A 19,778-nucleotide genomic window follows, 5' to 3' on the forward strand; every position below is an offset into this window, starting at 1 on the left:
TTCCCTACCTGTAGCCGCCGGGCCGCGGCGTCTCACGTTTCACTCTCGAAACGGTTAGCCGATCGGAACAGAGGGGTCGTTAATATTAATGAGCCTTAAAGACACGGCGACAGAAACAGCCTGTTCTTGGTAACTATAAACAGGCAGAAAAAGGAAAAAGAACAGCAGGAAATTAATATTCAAATGTGATTAGTAAAGCAGAGGAAGCAGATTGAACTGCTAACTCTTTTTTTTAGGCTCTGAGGATATCTGAATACAGTTTGGTTCCATGGTGGAACATTAATCAACTTTTAACTGTGCTGCTCTTTCTGTTTTTGTTCTTGAAACTACTTTCTGCATCATTCAGTGTTTGTATTGCAGGTGAGACTGTTGATGATCATTACAGTTTCATCTAATTTTATATTCCATTTTGGGTAAAAACATCATAACCTCAAATCCATCATTCTGTTTCTCTAAAATGTAAAGAATCCAGTCAGGAAAAATATCAATTTCCCTGCTGTCCTGTAGAAGTTACCATACATCATTTGGGTTTTTTTTCAGGTTGGAACCAAACTCCTCCTATTGATTTTTTTTAAATTTAAATAATTCCTCCAAGTCTATGTGACGGACAGCAGGGTGCTGTCTGTCTGTCTGCCTGTCTGTCTGTCTGTCTGCCTGTCTGTCTGTCTGTCTGTCTGCCTGTCTGTCTTTCTGTCTGTCTGTCTGTCTGTCTGTCTGTCTGTCTGTCTGTCTGCCTGTCTGCCTGCCTGTCTGCCTGTCTGTCTGCACCAGATTCATATTAAAGAAGGATTTTCACACTGTAAAGGTCAGAGACTCTGCAGAAAGATCTTTTCATTATTATGGTTTCACCCAATTTGCCCTCTGGAATCAATAAAGTTCTAATATTAATTGCGTTTGCCTTTAATTTTCCTCTGGAATTCATTATTTTTGTTACAGTAATTTTTACTCTCTATGACCTCGGGTGTGAGTGCAGGAAGATAAACTCACTGATTTGAGTCCAGAATTAAATTAAGACCCAGCACCATCATGGAAATAAGGATTTTTTTTTGATAATTTCAGGATGCATACAAGTGTTTTAAATATTGACCAATAATCGAAAGTAAAAATTTATCTCAAAATGTGGAAAACAGCGGTTATGGATTCAGAATATTATCATAGATCTCTGTGTTATTTCATAGAAACATTCAGAAAGACGTGAAGGGAATGTACAGGTGACTTTACACAGGCAGGTCAGGCTGCGTTACAATCAACACTAATGTCCCTTTTGGGCCTCCGTACAAACACCAACAACATCAGTCACAGTCCACAACACACTCTGCACCAGAACACACTTTGAATACACTTTGAATACACTGTACAGTCCACTGCCACAACACAGAGGAACAGAACAGAAACAAACTGAAACTGAAACACACTGCAAAACATGACGAGCTGTCCAGTGATGTCATCTTGTCTCCAGACCTATCAGCTTCTTTCATGATATTTTTAGTCAAATCATCTCACTGCTCTGGCAGATAATCTGCTGGTTTCAGTAAATTTCACTTGATTCATGCCAATATGACGTCTTTCAAGAAATCATCATAAAACAATGAAGAAAATCTGCAAACAAGAAACTTTCTCCAAAACAATTTAACTTTTTACCAAGAAAATGTCCTGAAACAAGTTGCATTCTCCTGAGAAAGTGCTGCCAGAGCAGAGAGATGATTTCACTAAAAAAAATCCTAAAATAAGCGTGATAAGTCTGGAGACAAGATACAATAACTGAACAAGTTAGTTTTTGCAGAAACAGAAACAACAAACCAAAAAGAAAAAGTTAAAAATACTTAAATATCTAGAAAAGTGCGTTCACAGATCTCAGGAATAATTTCAGGAAACGCTTCGATTACATGAGGAGAAAAGTTCAGATGGATTTAAGGATTTTGTTTCTGGATTTAAAGTCTTTAAAGTATTTAAATCTGTCATTTACTTGCTTGATAATGATTCTTATTTTAAATAGATGTTGCACTTTGGCAAAAATATACTGAACAAACTGAAACCCTCTCTCTCTCTCTCTCTCTCTCTCTCTCTCAAAAGCCAAAAAAAAAAAAAAACAAACAACAAAAAGCCACATTTTCAGGTTTCTTCTGACAAGTCATTTGGCTGTCCAGTAAAAAACACTTAAACGCACAAACTAAAATCACAGTTTTCTGCTGCGAGGAGATAACTTCTTATTAAGTCAACAAACACAAACAAAAAGCCACGTTTTTCTCAGTCAGGATGACATCACCAGACACATGACATCACCAAACACATGACATCACCGCTGTGTGTTTGCGCTGCAGAGGGAATCTGCGCTCAGATCTCACAGAGAGAAATCTGAAAATATGGCTTTTTGTTTGTTTTTGTTGACTTAATGAGAAGTTAAGTTTATTTTCTGATCCTAACACCAACTAACAAAAATGACAAAATCTCATTTTATTTATACAAAATCTCATGTTGCAGCGTTCTTCCACTGCAGGACAGAGGAGTGTTTCTGAAGCTGACAGTTGTGTTGGATCGGGTTTCATGGCCTGAGTTTCCTCACACTGAACACTGACAAGCTTCAGCTGGAGTTTGCATGTTATCGTGTGTTTCTGCTGAGGAGAAACAAACAAATAAACCAAAAACAACAGACAGACACACCGAGAGGAGGAAGAGGAAAACCTCGAGGCTCGTAGAAAAGTTGCATGATGCGCTGCATAAAATGCCCCATCTCAACACATAATTTCATCTCGTATTATTATTATCTTAGTATGTAACGTTTAAAAATCTGTTTTGTTGTCATGAAGCAAGAGAATAATTCTGCCAACAGGGTGAGAGAACTTCACTTGTCTCAATCCAATTTATCTAAGAAAAAAAAAATACAAGTTTGTGGCATTTTCAAACCTAGTATTGATCTGAATCAGGTTGAATTCTTGCTTTTTTGCATTTATACATTGGTTCGGTTTCACAGGTCAAAATTTCAAGTGAACCATAAACCACAAAAGCCACACGGGAGCAGCCATTTCATTGGTTGGTCACAAATTTGGTGCAGGAAATGACTTTTTTGGGGGTAAAACTTTTACTTAAAGGAAAAATCCAGCCTCAGAGAATCTTATTTTTAGATATAATCAATCTGTGACGTTCAAAACATTGTGCTGTAGTTTAGTTTTTGGTGAACCCACTTTCCCTCAACCTGCCTCGTCTACTTCTACTTCTGTCAGTGTTTTCCTACATTTCCCAGAATGCCTTTCAACAACCTCCAGAGAAGGGGCGTGAACTTGTTGCTTTCACTCAGAGGTGGGCGTATCGGGTGTAGAAATAGCCTGAAAGTGTGATGATTCAGCTGTGGGTTTTATGTGTAGTGGAGAAAGCAATAGTAAGAGCAAGACCCCCAGCCTGTCTCTCTGCTGCAGTGCATTCTGGTCTCTCTCCTGCTCCTGTGGGTGGAGAAACTGGTCTCTCTCCTCTTCTACGATGGATTTCTCCCTGTATGATTGTTGAACGTCTCTCGGTGCAAAATGGCGGCTCTAGAAAGAAGCCCTCGCTCTTTGATTCTGAGGGACTGACACCAAAACCTGACGTTTACCGCTGATGTTTTACATCCTGAAACATTTTCTCATATCAAACTCCACTGTAGCTGCTGGAAACATCTGGAGGTGACGTCACCTCGTCTACGATTGGCCGGTTATCCACCAAGAAGGAAAACACAACAAACTACTGAATGGAGCCAGAGATGCAAGGTTTTAAAGGGAAACCAAACATAGAGACCATGTTTCAAATAACATGCTACTGAATTTCTGCTATTGGCTGATCCATGACAAACAATGACAGAACATGTAACCTACATCACAGGTAACCAAGATCAGCCAATAGCAGATTGCAATAGCATGTTTTTATCCAGTAGATGTCAGTCCAACCTGAACAGGAATCTCTGTGTTTTAGGGTGGATTTTTACCCCAAACCCAAATCTGTGTGAAGTCTGACATCTAATGGTAAACAGCATGCTACTGAAATGGCCATCTGCTATTGGCTGATCTTTGGTGCCTGTTGTACTCTATAGAGGTGACATCATCACCTGGCACCAAAGATCAGCCAATAGCAGACGGCCATTTCAGTACCTTACTTTTCACCAGTAGATGTCAGGCTTCACCACAGATTTGGGTTTGGAGTTTAGCTACTCTCAAGTGTTTTAGGGTGGATTTTTCCTTTAACCCATGATTCACAGCATGTTTAACCCATAAGGCATAGCGCTTCCTGTCGTTAGGTGATGGTTTGGAAACGTAACAGGAAACAACAACAACAAGCTGTCGGTGCGACTGCTGCGCTCTGTAAACCCAGAAGAAGAACGGACAGGAAAGCGGCTGCAGGTTTGTGAATCATTTCTCTGAGCTGTCAGGAGTGAAAACGTCAGATCGACTCCAGATTCAATTATTCTTCAGCTGGTTTTTGTTTTTGCGTGGTGAGCTTGAGGCGGACTCTCTCTCTCTGTCTGACTGCTCGGAGTCAGATGAGCGCGGCGGACGAGTCGCCGGCGCCGGACGGGAGGGCGGAGCCCTGCTGCGTCTCCCTGGAGACAGGCCCCGCCCCCGCGTTGCCATTGGCCGGCCGGGGGCGGGCGATGCGAGAGCCGTTCCGGCCGACGGGCAGGAAGGGGCTGGTCTCCGAGGTGATGACGATGCTCGGGATCCGACCAATCGTGCCTCTCGTCACGTGTCCGTCTGCAAAATCACTCTGTCAAGCAGAAGGACAAACGTTACGTTCTATTCTATTCTATTCTACTTATTACTTTATTTTACTAGTTTACTACAAAATTCCAATATTTTATCATATTATTTTATATTAGATTATTGTACCGCTTCACTAGTAATTATTTTAGTATATTATATCATATTATATATATATTATATTATATATTTCTATTTAATTTACTATTTTGCTAGTTGCTATTTTACAATTGTTTTACTGGTTTACAATAATTTCTTACAATTATTTTACTAAATCATATTAATTATATTATATATTGTATCATATTATATTTGATGTGGTCCATTACAATGGAAATGGGTTTTACTGATCCATCTAAAGATGAAAATTGGGATGACATCCCAATTTCTCTTTTCATTCTTTCTGTCTTTCTTTCTTTCTTTCTTTCTTTCTTTCTTTCTATTCATTCAGCCGTGACTTTCAAACTAAACACCTACTGGCAGCATCTCCCCCCCCCCCCCCCCCCCCCCACCTGTCTTCAGACACTTAAGTCCGTCTCCCATTGATAATCTCAGTTAGTCGGCGCTGACATTTATGATGATTGCACCGCAGGGATTTAATAAGACACATCGACCACCGCCGTCTTCATGAAGGACGCTCCGGGGGGGGGGGGGGGGGGGGGGGGACTGGGGGGGCAGCGGCCATGTTGCTTTACATAATAACACACCAGGACAGAAGCCAGGTCTGATATGAGGGAACAGATACAGATGTAGGAACAACAGGTGTAGCTGCAGCTGAGTTCTGATTGGCTGAATGAACAGTGAAATGCGTTATACCTGATAAACCTGTGACTCAATACCAGTTAACTGAAATATTAATGAAATAATATAATAAACACACACACCCATGACTACATACCAGTTAATTCAAATATTAAGTAGTATTGTAATATAAACACCTGTGACCCCATACCAGTTAATGATATATTAATATTAATATTATGATAAATAACACACCTGTGACCGCATAATCATTCTTTTAAATACTAGATATTCTAGTATATAACACACCTGTGATGGCGGTTTATTTAAATATTTATTTAAATGTAGTATTAATACAGCTACTGTTCAAGAACTATGTTGCAAAAGGGTATTGCTTTTTATTTAATTATTGATTAAGATTGAAAGAATATAGATAATTTGTGCTGGTTCTTTTCCATTAAAACAGTGTTACTGCCGTTTTAAAGCTGCTTAGTGGCTTATTGCTTCTATAAAACGTCAATGACAAACCATCGTTTTTGTTTTCTTTGTTTTTTCTTGTTTCATTTAAGGCATGAGGGATATTTCTCTATTTCACCTCACAAACCTTGTTATTTTTCTCTCTTATTTCAGGTGTAAATACTGACATGAAGACCAGACTGGACTTACATTGGGGATGCTGCCGCGCTCGCCGCCTCCTGCCGGGAAGTCTGAGTCAGCAGTCTGGAACAAGAATAACAGACACAAGCGACTGACTGAACTTCACTTCAACAGCAAGAAGACACAGTCAACCCTCCCTGGATGAATGGAGGTTAGAAAATCATAAATCTGATTTTAATCAAAGTTATCAGCATCAGCCAGGCAAATGAGATCAGAGGAACACGTCAGAAACATCAGTCTCACCTACAGTTATAATACACTGTTACAAAACACTGACAGCTTTCAGTCAAACACCATATGAAACGACAAAGAGGATTTTCTAATTCGGCCTGACAAGCAAACTGAGCAGATTAAAGAGCTTCCACTTCATCAAAAACACAAAGAGCGGCAGATTAACAGGAGGGATTACCCAGAATCCTTTTGGCTCCTGTGAGGTCACTCCTCAGGTGACCCTTGTCCTACTCACTATTGGCTGCTTGTCATGTCTTAAAACGAAGCGGTGCCTCCATCACAGGCTTCAGGATGGTGAACAGGTCAACCGAAGAAGGAGGATTTTCCCTTTTCAGGTCGTTTCATTTAATTTGATTTGATCAGAGGAAGCCTAGAGACTGAAGACTATTCTGTATTTCACAAGAAAAAGCCAAAATTTGAGAAAAATCATACAAAATAGACATGATAATAAATTTGTACTGCAGAAACATGTTTTTTTCTATCCCATAAATCGTCGCTTGACCCCCCAGACTTATCTGACAATAAAGTTCTATTGTATCGTATCGAATCGTATCATATCGAATCGCATCGTAGCGAATTGCATCGTATCACATAGAAGCGTATCGTACCGAATTGTATCGTATCATATCGAACCATATTGTATCGCATCGTATCGTATCGAATTGTTTCGAAGTGTATCGTATCGTATCATATCGAATTGTTTCGAAGCGTATCGAATTGTTTTGAAGCATATCGAATTGTTTTGAATCAAATCGTATCGTATCGTATCGTATCGAATTGTTTCGAAGCGTATCGAATTGTTTCGAATCGAATCGTATTGTATTGTATCATATCGAACTGTTTCGAAGCGTATCGAATTGTTTCGAATCGAATCGTATCGTATCGGATTGTTTCGAAGCATATCGAATCGTGTCTTATCGAAGCGTATTATATCGAAGCGTATCGTAGCGAATTGTATCATATCGAACCGTATCATATCATATCGAAGCGTATCGCATCGCATCGAAATGCATCAAACTGTATTGAAGTGAATTGAATTGTATCGAAGCGTATTGTATCGAAGCGTACCGTATCGAAGCATATTTAATTGTATCGAATCCTATTGCATCGGATCGAATCGGATCGAATCGTATTGTCCTTTTCTGTAGTTGCTTTGCCACTACCAGAACCTCACTACACCTTAATTTTATCCCTGAAATGTCCTTAATTTCTTATTACATTAACATTATTTATCCATTAAAAAAGTAAGGTTAGTATCATGGGTTTTTAAGGGATTTATTCATGGGTTGATTCACAGAGACACTAGAAATTATGGGATTTTTAATGCCTTTTGTGCAGGTTTACAGGTTATTAATTAGTTATTAATGGGAAGTTCCTGTCTCTCTGAACTTTACATTAAATTAGAAAGTATACAGTCAAAAATTAAGGGGCGTTTAAGGAGGTTTTGATGGGGTCTCCTCCATTAATATCTCCCTTAATTAATTTTAAGGGGATTAAGGTGGTGAATTAATGTAAATGTAAAGTTATTTTAAGGGATTACTGGTTCGTAGAGATCTTTCTTTACATGTTTTACTGAATTGCACTGTCATTCTCACTTCAGAGCATCAGCTAAATTCTGATCTGGAGGGTAAAATGTCCTGAGAAGTGAACTCTCTCTATAATCTGTCCTGCTGTTTTCACGCTGGCTGTTCTGATGAAGGTCGACTCGGACAAACACTCAGCAGTTTCCACAGATACAAACATGTCAGACTGGATTACAGGGAAATGTGTAGAAAATGATGCACAAGTCATTTAGAAAGTGATGAGATTTGTTCCAGCAGACGACTGAATTTAAATTCTGTTTTCTGAATTTGTATGGAATGATTGAATTTATTGAAGTTGAAACTGATTCTAGAAATCAAACTCATGATGCTCTTACCAAGTTTTTATCCTATTAAAACCATATTGCATTGAAAAGTCCTAGATATTTAGTTTTCTTTAAGATATTAAATTGATACTGGACTCTTGATTTGTTCTGACTTGACTTGCTGTTCTACATTTAGACTTGAGACTTGACATTAATGACATGGACTTGACTTGGACTTGACTTGGTAATCTACATTTAGACTTGGGACTTGACTTGAGACTTGAGCCTCAAGACTTGAGACTGACTTGGGAGTCAAGTCTTCCACCCTTGTGTAGATCAACTGTCGATTTCTATGGATTTACACCAGTCTTCATGTGTTTTGTTGAGGATTTGTTTTCCAGGACAGAAAGTCTTCTTTACCTTTTCGAAGATTCCCGAGTCGTGACTCTTCATCTTGGACTTGAAGCTGGAGGAGGAGGAGGGTTTGAAGTCGGGGAGTTCGGCCGTGTCTCTGCTGATGTCACAGGAGACCTGACGACTGGCCGGCCTGGAGCCCATACTGGACAGGTCCGCCTCCGTGTCCGTCCAGCCCTGCACACACACACACACACACACACACACACACACTGCTGGTTAGACAATAATACACATCAACACAGACAACACACTTATTTTATTATTTCAGTGTTATTATTTATTCTATTTATCCTTCATTTATCCAGGGAAACTCGGCAGGAGGTTGTGGGTTAAGTGCCTTGCTCAAGGGCACTTTAACATTTTAACAGTGGTTGTTGAGGAAAGGGAGAGTGTCACTCCTTCACTTTTCCCACCAACAGTTTCCCAGCTGGTCCAGGGATTCAAACCTGCAACCTTCAAGTAACAAGCCTGTTTCTTCAATCTCTAGACTGCCTGCACCCCTAAAGCTTGATCAAAACATAAAGCCCAAAGCTTGATTCCACATTCCGCTACGTTTCCATCAAGATTACTGGAAAAATGTGCTAAATTAACTTTTCTTAAAAGTAGTAATAAAGTAACTCCACTTCCCCGGCACATAGATGGGCCGGTCCGTTAAAATTCTAGCTGTTTGGAGGATTATACACATGCCGAATTTACCAGAACATCCTACCGATTAGTAATAAAGTCTCAAATTATATTTTCCGATGTGTGTTTTTTGCCGATAAGCAAGGCAAAAACAAATTGGTAGAATTTTGAAGGGACCTTGGTGTGGTAGGAGCCTTCAGCCTTGGGCCGCTCCTTTGTTTCTGAATTCAGAAATCGCCACAGCGTGCGCCGGCTGTTCACTTTGTTTCACTCTCTACCATTCAGAAACCTGCTGATATTTACTAGTCATATTATACTTCAGTAAAGCAGAAATATTCCACATTTAACCTTTAAAGAAGAAGTACCGACCGATCTGTTAGATCAGTAACTGTAATGTGATTACTGGAACTGGAACAGGAAAAAGTAATGTGATTACTGGGACGCATTACTTTGTAAGGGAAAGGACTTGAACCCCTAACCCCGGCAGGGTTAGAGCCTCGCTCTGCCCGGCGGCTCCCGCAGTCGTCCACCACACAGAGACGGACTCACCGATTCGCTGTCGGAGGCGGAGGAGAGGCGGGACTTGCCGGTGCTCGTCCGTCTGAACTGGCCGCTGATGTCGGAGGTCTGGCTGGTGACGGTGGAGCGGCGCGTCGACATGAAGCTGCTGCTGGCAGAGCGAAGGTCACGAGGACGAACACACAGCAGCACGCCCAGAAAGGGGATGTACTTCGCTAACGCTATCCTGAGGGGGGGGGGGGGGGGGGGGACAGAGAGAGAAATTCATGATTTTAATTTCATAAGTCATTCACATATTGCTTATGTTTGTTATTATTTATTTAATTCCGTATAAACACATTCTCCACTGGATATGTAATTATTTTAATCAAAATTGTTTGGTGGTGTTGCTCATACAACATTGTTTTGTTGTCATTGCTCTAATCTCATTGCTTTGGCAACACTAACATTGTCATTAATGCCAATAAAGCATTTTTTAATTTGAATTTGAGAGAGAGAGAGACAGAGGAAGAGAGAGAGACACACACAGAGCTAGAGGGGGAGAGAGAGAGAGACAGAGGAAGAGAGAGAGACACACAGAGATAGAGGGGGAGAGAGAGAGAGACAGATAGACAGAGAGAGAGAGGGGGAGAGAGAGAGAGACAGACAGAGAGAGAGAGGGGGAGAGAGAGAGAGAGAGAGAGAGACAGACAGAGAGAGAGAGGGGGAGAGAGAGAAAGAGAGAGAGAGAGAGAGACAGAGAGAAAGCACGGTTATATTTGGCCAATATTAATTAAAATGGGAGAAACCAAACAGTTGCAATAGAAACAGCAGTCTGTGGTTGCAGATTGTGCAGCCTGGTGTCGGTCATCTGAACCTCCTGTTGTTCTTGAAGAAAACACATGAGCACTGAGTTTCCCTCCTGTCAGACCTGTCACTGTCTGACGGGCTCGGCTGCAATGAATGAGGACTTGAGTGAGGCCATCCTGAGGAGAGAGATGGACTGGCGGAGGAGGAGGAGTGCGGCACTGCGGATTTAGAGACTTTCTCTCAGCTGTTATGTGATGCTGATGCACACAATTAACAACCAAGGTCAGGTGTCCTGTATTAAGCTGCAGCTTTGTGTGTGTGTGTGTGTGTGTGTGTGTGTGTGTGTGTTTAATACTCTCCAGTTCAGTTCACATTCAGGTTAATGGAATGCTAGTGAGTTTCTCAGATTTGATCAGTTTTTCCACAGTTTGACGCTTCACTGGTTCGTATCACATTAACAGAATTAAACGACAGGAAAAGAGGCGACCGAGCGGAGAGGTGAGGTGAGATAAACATGTACCCAACACATGTTTGACCCAAATTCACAGTATGCAGATCCTGTTATATAACGGATGCTCAGATTCTCCTGAATAGATAGCAGTGACGGGACGATATATCAAAATTCAATATATCGCAATTCAATAACATGTCAGTCCGTATGTTGTGTCAGGAACATGAATGGTGATATCAGCTCCATGTTATTCTGCTGTCAGGAACATGAATGGTGATATCAGCTCCATGTTATTCTGCTGTCAGGAACATGAATGGTGATATCAGCTCCATGTTATTCTGCTGTCAGGAACATGAATGGTGATATCAGCTCCATGTTATTCTGCTGTCAGGAACATGAATGGTGATATCAGCTCCATGTTATTCTGCTGTAGTAATCACTAATGAGACTCTTGACCATCACAGTTTCACAAGCTCTCCATCCAAATTATATTATTGTCACTTTGTAATGACATTTTTAAATTGTTGTTTACACTCTAGCAGCCAATGGCATCGCTAGAAAGATTTGAGTCTCAGAAATAAACAGAATTCTGCACAGTCATACTTTGTTGTCACTGAACTTTTATTGATCACATCGTATCCTGGTTGGATTGAATCAGATTGTGAGATAAGCAGATCGTCCATCACTCACATATGGAAGCCCATTTCCGCCACCTGTTAAAAAACATTTTTTTTTCATCATCAAGTGAGATTTTTTTCTTTATATTATTATTCATATATTATGTAATACTATATGAGATACTAAGTCATAATTAGGAGATGCTAATTCATAATATTGAGAAAACATCTCACTTCATGATTTTTTGGCGGAAATGGCCTTCCATACTAATAGACAGTGAAATGCCTTAAAGGATAAGGCTGGTGTTTTTTAATGCATTTCTTACCGTCAACAAATCCTATGAAAATAACAAAATCAGCAATGAATTTGTTTTGCCAACAAGTCTCGTCCATGTAGCCGGTGCCCAGTGCAGCCTCATGTCCCAGCAGCCATAGAACTGCATTGTATTAAAAACTATTAAAACCCGTCACAGAGCCATGCTGCTGCTCTGCAGCATATTTCATCATCACGATGCACCGGGCCGGACGACTTTTTCCTCAAACGACTTAATAAGCCGACCGTAAACACGTTTTCCATCTCAGGAAAGTAGTTCCGTAGCACAGAAAATAGTCCCCGGCGTAATGAAGAATTTGTTCCCATTTGAATTTGATTTGGTAATAACTACAACAGTCTGACTTTTCATGGTAACAGTTAGCGACTTTTAAAATGTAAACTATGTCTTTGTGAGCTGTATTTAAAGGTTTTTAGCTTCCAATTGGAGCCAATGACTTCTGGGTTGACGGCTAAAAACGGAACGTGGGAAGACAGAAAGTAACGGGAGGAGAGCAAACGCATTGTTGATTTGGTTATTTTCATAGGATTTGTTGATGGTAAGCAATGCATTAAAAAACACCAGCCTTATCCTTTAAAAAAAACTTTTATTAAATGTATCCCAACCAGCATCAACTTTCTAAACAAGGACTCATAATTACTTTATATGTCAAACAGATTTCCCTGTGGGATAATAAAGTATTCTGTTCTGTCTGAAAGTCTGAACTCAGATTGCATACTGTACATTTCCCATGAAGATATCTTTCACTTTACTGTCAGATTAACATCTAGGACATCCAGGCGTCCCTGGGGGTCTACATCTAGTCTTTATGTAATCTTTATTTATTCAAGATTTGTTTTACAGAGGAGAAAATTTGTGTGGAGTCTGAGCAGCGACCCAAACCAGCCTGCAGGTCAGAGGTCACGAGTTTATCTACAGGTGGAATCTGTTTTAAATGAGAAACTCTGTGAGAACCAGGCTGAAGAAAACATACTGCTGTCCCTTACCTTCCTGTATGGAAGAGGTGTGTGTGTGTGTGTGTGTGTGTGTGTGTGTGTTTTACAGCGTCAGAGTGAAGAACATTTTGCGAAGTGAGGTTCTTTTAGCCGTTCTTCACTTGTTTAAAGAGCTAAATTAGGATTAGGAATTGGGTTTATGATTAATTTTAGAATTAAGACCAGGTTTAGGTCAGATAAGCGTTAAGGTTAGTTTAGGATTAGGTCTTGGGTTTAGAGTTAAGATTAGAATTAGGACTAGGTTTAGTTTAGGGTAAAAGTTAAGGTTAGTTTGGGATTAGGATTTGGTTTGAGAGTTAAATTTGATTAAGAAGTTCAGATTCAGGTTAGGAGGAATTGTACTGAATTGTAAACTGCAATAAAAAGGTTCATTTTCTCAATTTTCATCCAATAGATAGATGCATTTTAGACACTAGAATAATTCATGTTTTTAGGTTTTTAGTAGTAGAAAGACAGTGAAAATACATTATTTAAACATTTTATATGGTTGCAACACTTTATATTTCCTGGATGGTAAGATCAGACATCTTATCATTAATCAATTCAATTCCATTCGCTTTATTGGCATGAATGTCACAAACAGTATTGCCAAAGTGTCGATTACGATTAATCTTTTATTAATTAATGCCATCTTAAAAGCTATAAAACAAATATGTATAGATGCATACATGCTTGTGAGCTTCAAATTACATTTTCATATTTTCACATTTCACATTCTTCTGAAAACCTGTTAAAAATGCTTTGATGTTTTGATGAAGATATTTATTTTATTGGATTTACTGTTACTTTTTAATGTCACAGCACAGCAGTGTTTTTACTGACAGCTGCCTTTTGTAAACCTGTGATGTCGCTGATAATAAACCACCACTGCTGTTATTGATTATGCGTTATATGCGGGGTGTTACCTGTACTTGGGGTGTGTGATGGCGTAGATGATGGGGTTGTGGATGGCTGAAGCCTTGGCGATGACAGCAGGAACTGAGTTCATGTAGGGAGTCAGGAAGTCTGCGTAGCTGCAACAGGAAACAGAGAGCAGGGCCGAATCAATATCACCAGAACCATAAGGTATGTTTTTTTAGGTTAAATAAATCAAATTAATGTTCATCCCACTGAACCGAATGGTCATTTTAGGTGTTTCATACCTAATTTTCCCAGAGTGTTTAAATAAAATTAGTTCGCTTGTTCTCATCAGTTCAGACAGCAGAATTGAGTGTCATGATTTCCCAAAATCACCATATCATCACCATATGATTCCACTGAAAGACCATAAACCAGAATATTGGATTATCGCCCGATCTAAGAGTGAGGAGGAACCAGAACAAACTGAATCTGCAGGTTTCAGAAAGATAAAATTCAGACTTTCTAAAAGCTTTTTAATTCTTCCTGGAAGTGAATTTAAAACCAATTTAAAACCAAAACAAAGAACCAAAGTAGTCTAAAGCAGTCTGTGTCTGACTGAACAGCTGATTAAAGTTGTGAAACTATAAATGGGCAGAATAAGAAATATTTATTACTTAGTTGTTATAATAATTATAGTTATTACAATAATGACACATTACCACCAGAAATATGGATTTAACTGAGAAATTACACATTACAATTACAAAATAGTTACTCATTATTACCAGAAATTAGCAGTTACTTTCAGATAATTTCTCTGTAATTACCCTATTACCCTGTAATTAGTGTACTGTAATTTAAAGTGCTGCCGGATGAATCTGTGATGATTTATTGGTGTTACACTGACACATGTGCAGTGTTTGGCTGGATGTTTGGCTGGATGTTTGTTGGATGTTTGGCTGGATGTTTGTTGCATGTTTGGTTGGATGTTTGGCTGGATGTTTGTTGGATGTTTGGTTGGATGTTTGGTTGGATGTTTGGCTGGATGTTTGGTTGGATGTTTGGTTGGATGTTTGGCTGGATGTTTGGCTGGATGTTTGGTTGTATGTTTGGTTGGATGTTTGGTTGGATGTTTGGCTGGATGTTTGGTTGGATGTTTGGTTGGATGTTTGTTGGATGTTTGGTTGGATGTTTGGTTGGATGTTTGGCTGGATGTTTGGCTGGATGTTTGGTTGGATGTTTGGTTGGATGTTTGGCTGGATGTTTGGCTGGATGTTTGGTTGTATGTTTGGCTGGATGTTTGGTTGGATGTTTGGCTGGATGTTTGGTTGGATGTTTGGTTGTATGTTTGGCTGGATGTTTGGCTGGATGTTTGGCTGGATGTTTGGTTGTATGTTTGGTTGGATGTTTGGTTGTATGTTTGGCTGGATGTTTGGTTGGATGTTTGGTTGGATGTTTGTTGGATGTTTGGTTGGATGTTTGGCTGGATGTTTGGCTGGATGTTTGGTTGGATGTTTGGCTGGATGTTTGGTTGGATGTTTGGTTGGATGTTTGGCTGGATGTTTGGTTGGATGTTTGGCTGGATGCTTGGTTGGATGTTTGGCTGGATGTTTGGCTGGATGTTTGGCTGGATGTTTGGCTGGATGTTTGGTTGTATGTTTGGCTGGATGTTTGGTTGGATGTTTGGTTGGATGTTTGTTGGATGTTTGGTTGGATGTTTGTTCGATGTTTGGTTGGATGTTTGGCTGGATGTTTGGTTGGATGTTTGGCTGGATGTTTGGTTGGATGTCTGGTTGGATGTTTGGTTGGATGTCTGGTTGGATGTCTGGTTGGATGTCTGGTTGGATGTTTGGTTGGATGTTTGGCTGGATGTTTGGCTGGATGTTTGGTTGGATGTTTGGTTGGATGTTTGGCTGGATGTTTGGTTGGATGTTTGGTTGGATGTTTGGCTGGATGTTTGGTTGGATGTCTGGCTGGATGTTTGTTGGATGTTTGGTTGGATGTCTGGTTGGATGTCTGGTTGGATGTCTGGTTGGATGTTTGGCAGGATGTTTGTTGGATGTCTGGTTGGATGTCTGGTTGGATGTTTGGTTGGATGTTTGGCTGGATGTTTGGTTGGATGTTTGGTTGGATGTTTGGTTGAATGATTGGCTGGATGTTTGGCTGGATGTTTGGTTGGATGTTTGGTTGGATGTTTGGCTGGATGTTTGGTTGGATGTTTGGCTGGATGTTTGTTGGATGTTTGGTTGGATGTCTGGTTGGATGTCTGGTTGGATGTCTGGTTGGATGTTTGGCAGGATGTTTGTTGGATGTTTGGTTGGATGTTTGTTGGATGTTTGGTTGGATGTCTGGTTGGATGTCTGGTTGGATGTCTGGTTGGATGTTTGTTGGATGTTTGTTGGATGTTTGGTTGGATGTTTGGCTGGATGTCTGGTTGGATGTCTGGTTGGATGTCTGGTTGGATGTTTGGCAGGATGTTTGGTTGGATGTTTGGTTGGATGTCTGGTTGGATGTCTGGTTGGATGTTTGGTTGGATGTCTGGTTGGATGTCTGGTTGGATGTCTGGTTGGATGTCTGGTTGGATGTCTGGTTGGATGTTTGGCAGGATGTTTGTTGGCTGTTTACCCGGCGAAGGCGGTGAGAGCGACGGTGGAGTACGGCGACCAGGACACGACGTACAGCAGGATGATGATCAGAGCGATCTTCGCCATCTTCCACTCGTTCTGCAGCCGGTGGAAACTCTTCACCGAGTCGCGGCTGCTGCCGTGAATACTGCCGTTAATCTTCCCCACCGCCCTGCACACGCACACACACACACACACACACACACACACACACACACACACACACACTGTAATCTATGGATTTTGTTGGCAAATCTGTGAGTTTTTCTTTAACACTAGAAATGCCAAGCCGCTGACAGTGGACAGCTGTTTTGAGTTTTATAACTGAAATATCTCAGTTTTCTAAATGCCCCTTCATGACCTTTCCCAGATCCACTTTCCACTTCTACATCCAGTGTTGTCAGATTTTAAAAATCTAACTCACAACTCACAATAACTCACAGCCATCTCTTCTTATCACACAGCCCAGTCATATAAACACACACACTGAAAACATTGACACTGACTTGTTGGTGGTGCGTATGGCGCGGAAGATGAAGATGTAGCAGTAGATGATGATGAAGAGCGGCAGGAAGAAGACGAAGACGAAGAGCAGCATGGTGTACGCTCGCACCGAGGGGGTGAAGGTCATGTAGTCCCACGTACAGGAGGTCAGCAGGCCCTCCGGGACGTACGCACCTGAGGGGAGAGAGAGAGAGAGAGAGAGAGAGAGAGAGAGAGAGAGAGAGAGAGAGAGAGGGAGAGAGAGAGGGAGAGAGAGAGAGAGAGGGAGAGAGAGAAAGAGAGAGAGAGAAAGAGAGAGAGAGAGAGGGAGATTGTTAATGTTGTTTTATTGTTATCCTGGGTTTCAGTGGAGAGTTTTTGTCCTATGATGGTCTAAGGCTTTGTCCACACTAATGCAGATAAATGTGAAAATATGAAAATTAATACATTTTTGTGTCGAAAGTTTTTTTGATGGAAAACTTTTTCTGCCTCAAGTGAGCGTCAAAACTTTTCTGGGATGCTGAGGAAGTTTTATCAGAATTTGTAGTTTCCAAAATAGTTTCAAAATTTACATAAACTCAATGTAAAGTCGTCTGGAGACACTGCAGTCTGCTGGAGAGAATGAAAACCAGATGAGAGACGGAGCAAATACATAGAGGCAAACACACACCACATGTTGAGTGTGTGTGTGTGTGTGAGAGAGAGAGAGAGAGAGAGAGAGAGAGAAAGAGAGAGTGGCAGCAAAACAAATTGAGCTTCAGAAGAAAAAACAAAGGAATGTAAAAAAAAGGAGTATAGAAGTGAAGCAGAGCAGAGAAAGGAGGCTCAGTTCACACACACACACACACACACACACACACACACACACACACACACACACACACACACACAGCGAACTGAAACTGAGACAGTGAATGGGATTTTGAGGGCAGACGAGCCACAAGTTGTTTCTGTTGCAACACATCAGACACCCTGAAGCTTTAGTGCAGAGTAGAGTAGAGTAGAGTAGAGTAGAGTAGAGTAGAGAGGAGAGTAGAGTAGAGCAGAGTAGAGTAGAGTCCAGTAGATCTAAATGCAGTAGATTAGAGCAGAGTAGAATAAAGTAGAATAGAGTTGAGCAAAGTTGATTACAGTAGATTAAAGTACAGCAGAGTAGATTACAGAGTAGAGTAGTGTTGAGCAGAGTCAAGTAGATTAGAATAGAATAAAGTAGAGTAGAATAAAGTACAGTAGATTAAAGTAGATTAGAGTAGAATAAGAGTAGACCTACCTTCCTACACTACCCTCGCCTCCTACCCTCCTACCCTACCATCCTATCCTACCTTCCTAGACTCCTAACCCACCCTCTCCTCTCTCCTCCCCTACTCTCCTTAAATCCTATCTTCACCTCTCCTCCTCTTCTCTCCTCCTCTTCTCCTCTCTTCTTCCTCCTCCTCTCCTCCACTCCCCTCCTCCTCTCCTCTCATCCTTTCCTCTCTTCTTCCTCCTCTCCTCTCTTCTTCCTCCTCCCCTCTCCTCCACTCCTCTCCTCTTCCCTACTCTCCTTAAATCCTATCTTCACCTCTCCTCTTCTCCTCTCCTCTTCTCCTCTCCTCCACTCCTCTCCTCCTCTTTCCTTCTCCATTTTTAAATTTTTGGTGTTTAGCTCAGAATGTGTGTTCAGTGTGTGTGTGTGTGTGTGTGTGTGTGTGTGTGTGTGTGTGTGTGTGTGTGTGTCCTCACTCCAGCCGAAGAAGGGCGGCAGGCTCCAGCCCAGAGAGTAGGCCCAGGCCGCAATGAGGATGATCAGCGCCCGTTTCCGTGACAACACGCCGATGGAGGTCAGAGGTCGCGTGATGACGAAGTATCGATCGATCGCGATCACCGTCAGAGTGATCATGGAGCAGATCCCAAACAGAGCGCCGCAAAACGCATACAGCTCACAACCTGGGAGAGAGAGAGAGGGGGAGAGAGAGAGAGAGAGAGGGAGGGAGAGGAGAGAGAGAGAGAGAGAGAGAGAGAGAGGAGGGAGAGAGAGTGAGGGAGGGAGAGAGAGAGAGAGAGAGAGAGAGAGAGGGGGAGAGAGAGAGAGAGAGAGGGAGAGAGAGAGAAGAGGGGAGAGAGAGAGACAGAGAGAGAGAGAGAGGGGGAGAGAGAGAGAGACAGAGAGGAGATGGAGAGAGACAGAGGGAGAGAGAGAGAGGGAGGGAGAGAGAGAGGGGGAGAGAGAGAGGAGAGAGAGAGAGAGAGGAGAGAGAGAGAGGAGAGAGAGAGACAGAGAGAGAGAGAGAGGGGGAGGAGAGAGACAGAGAGAGATGGAGAGAGACAGAGGAGAGAGAGAGAGGGAGAGAGAGGAGGAGAGAGAGAGAGAGAGAGAGAGGGAGGGAGAGAGAGAGAGAGACAGAATGTGTTTCATGACAGACACACCGACACATTTCTACTGAAACACCACTGAAGAAGAGAGAGAGATGGAATGATGCATGTGAATTTATTAAGGCCAATACATTTGATCAGTTATTGATGAGGCTGACTGACAGGTTCTATCATCAGACTGTCCACATGATGTCACATGATGCTGTGATGAGGCTTTTTCACTGACTGACAAATACAGTATGATTAATGTGGAATGACTCACACTGCACTTTGCACACACACACACACACACACACACTTGATGCACTTGTTCTATGTCTTGTTTCTTTCATTTCTCATGCTTTTATCTGTATTTTGGTTCTTTCTTTACTCCACTTTTGGTACAAACCTATTTTCTAAAGTGCTTTATCTATATAAATATAATTTGACAGCAAGCCAGAGAGGGAGAGAGGGGAGGTGTGTGTGTGTGTGTGTGTGTGTGTGTGTGTGTGTGTAGTTCATGTAGTTAATTGGTGTTTTTTCCAAGATTTTGGGAA

At 41.3% G+C, this 19,778-nt stretch overlaps 1 protein-coding gene across 1 annotated transcript in view; it reads right to left on the reverse strand.

Annotated features, from left to right (window-relative positions):
• Positions 1 to 4,503: 4,503 nt before the first annotated feature.
• Positions 4,504 to 19,778, reverse strand: part of opn4a (opsin 4a (melanopsin)) — a 62,319-nt gene continuing 47,044 nt past the window's right edge. Inside the window, 8 exon segments of the mRNA XM_071899925.2 lie at positions 4,504 to 4,731; positions 6,132 to 6,185; positions 8,620 to 8,790; positions 9,790 to 9,985; positions 13,849 to 13,956; positions 16,409 to 16,579; positions 16,914 to 17,085; positions 18,613 to 18,816. Coding sequence (XP_071756026.2) covers positions 4,504 to 4,731; positions 6,132 to 6,185; positions 8,620 to 8,790; positions 9,790 to 9,985; positions 13,849 to 13,956; positions 16,409 to 16,579; positions 16,914 to 17,085; positions 18,613 to 18,816 — 1,304 coding nt within the window.

The sequence above is a fragment of the Centroberyx gerrardi genome, chromosome 15 (assembly GCF_048128805.1).
Source record: "Centroberyx gerrardi isolate f3 chromosome 15, fCenGer3.hap1.cur.20231027, whole genome shotgun sequence".
Lineage (NCBI taxonomy): Eukaryota > Metazoa > Chordata > Actinopteri > Beryciformes > Berycidae > Centroberyx > Centroberyx gerrardi.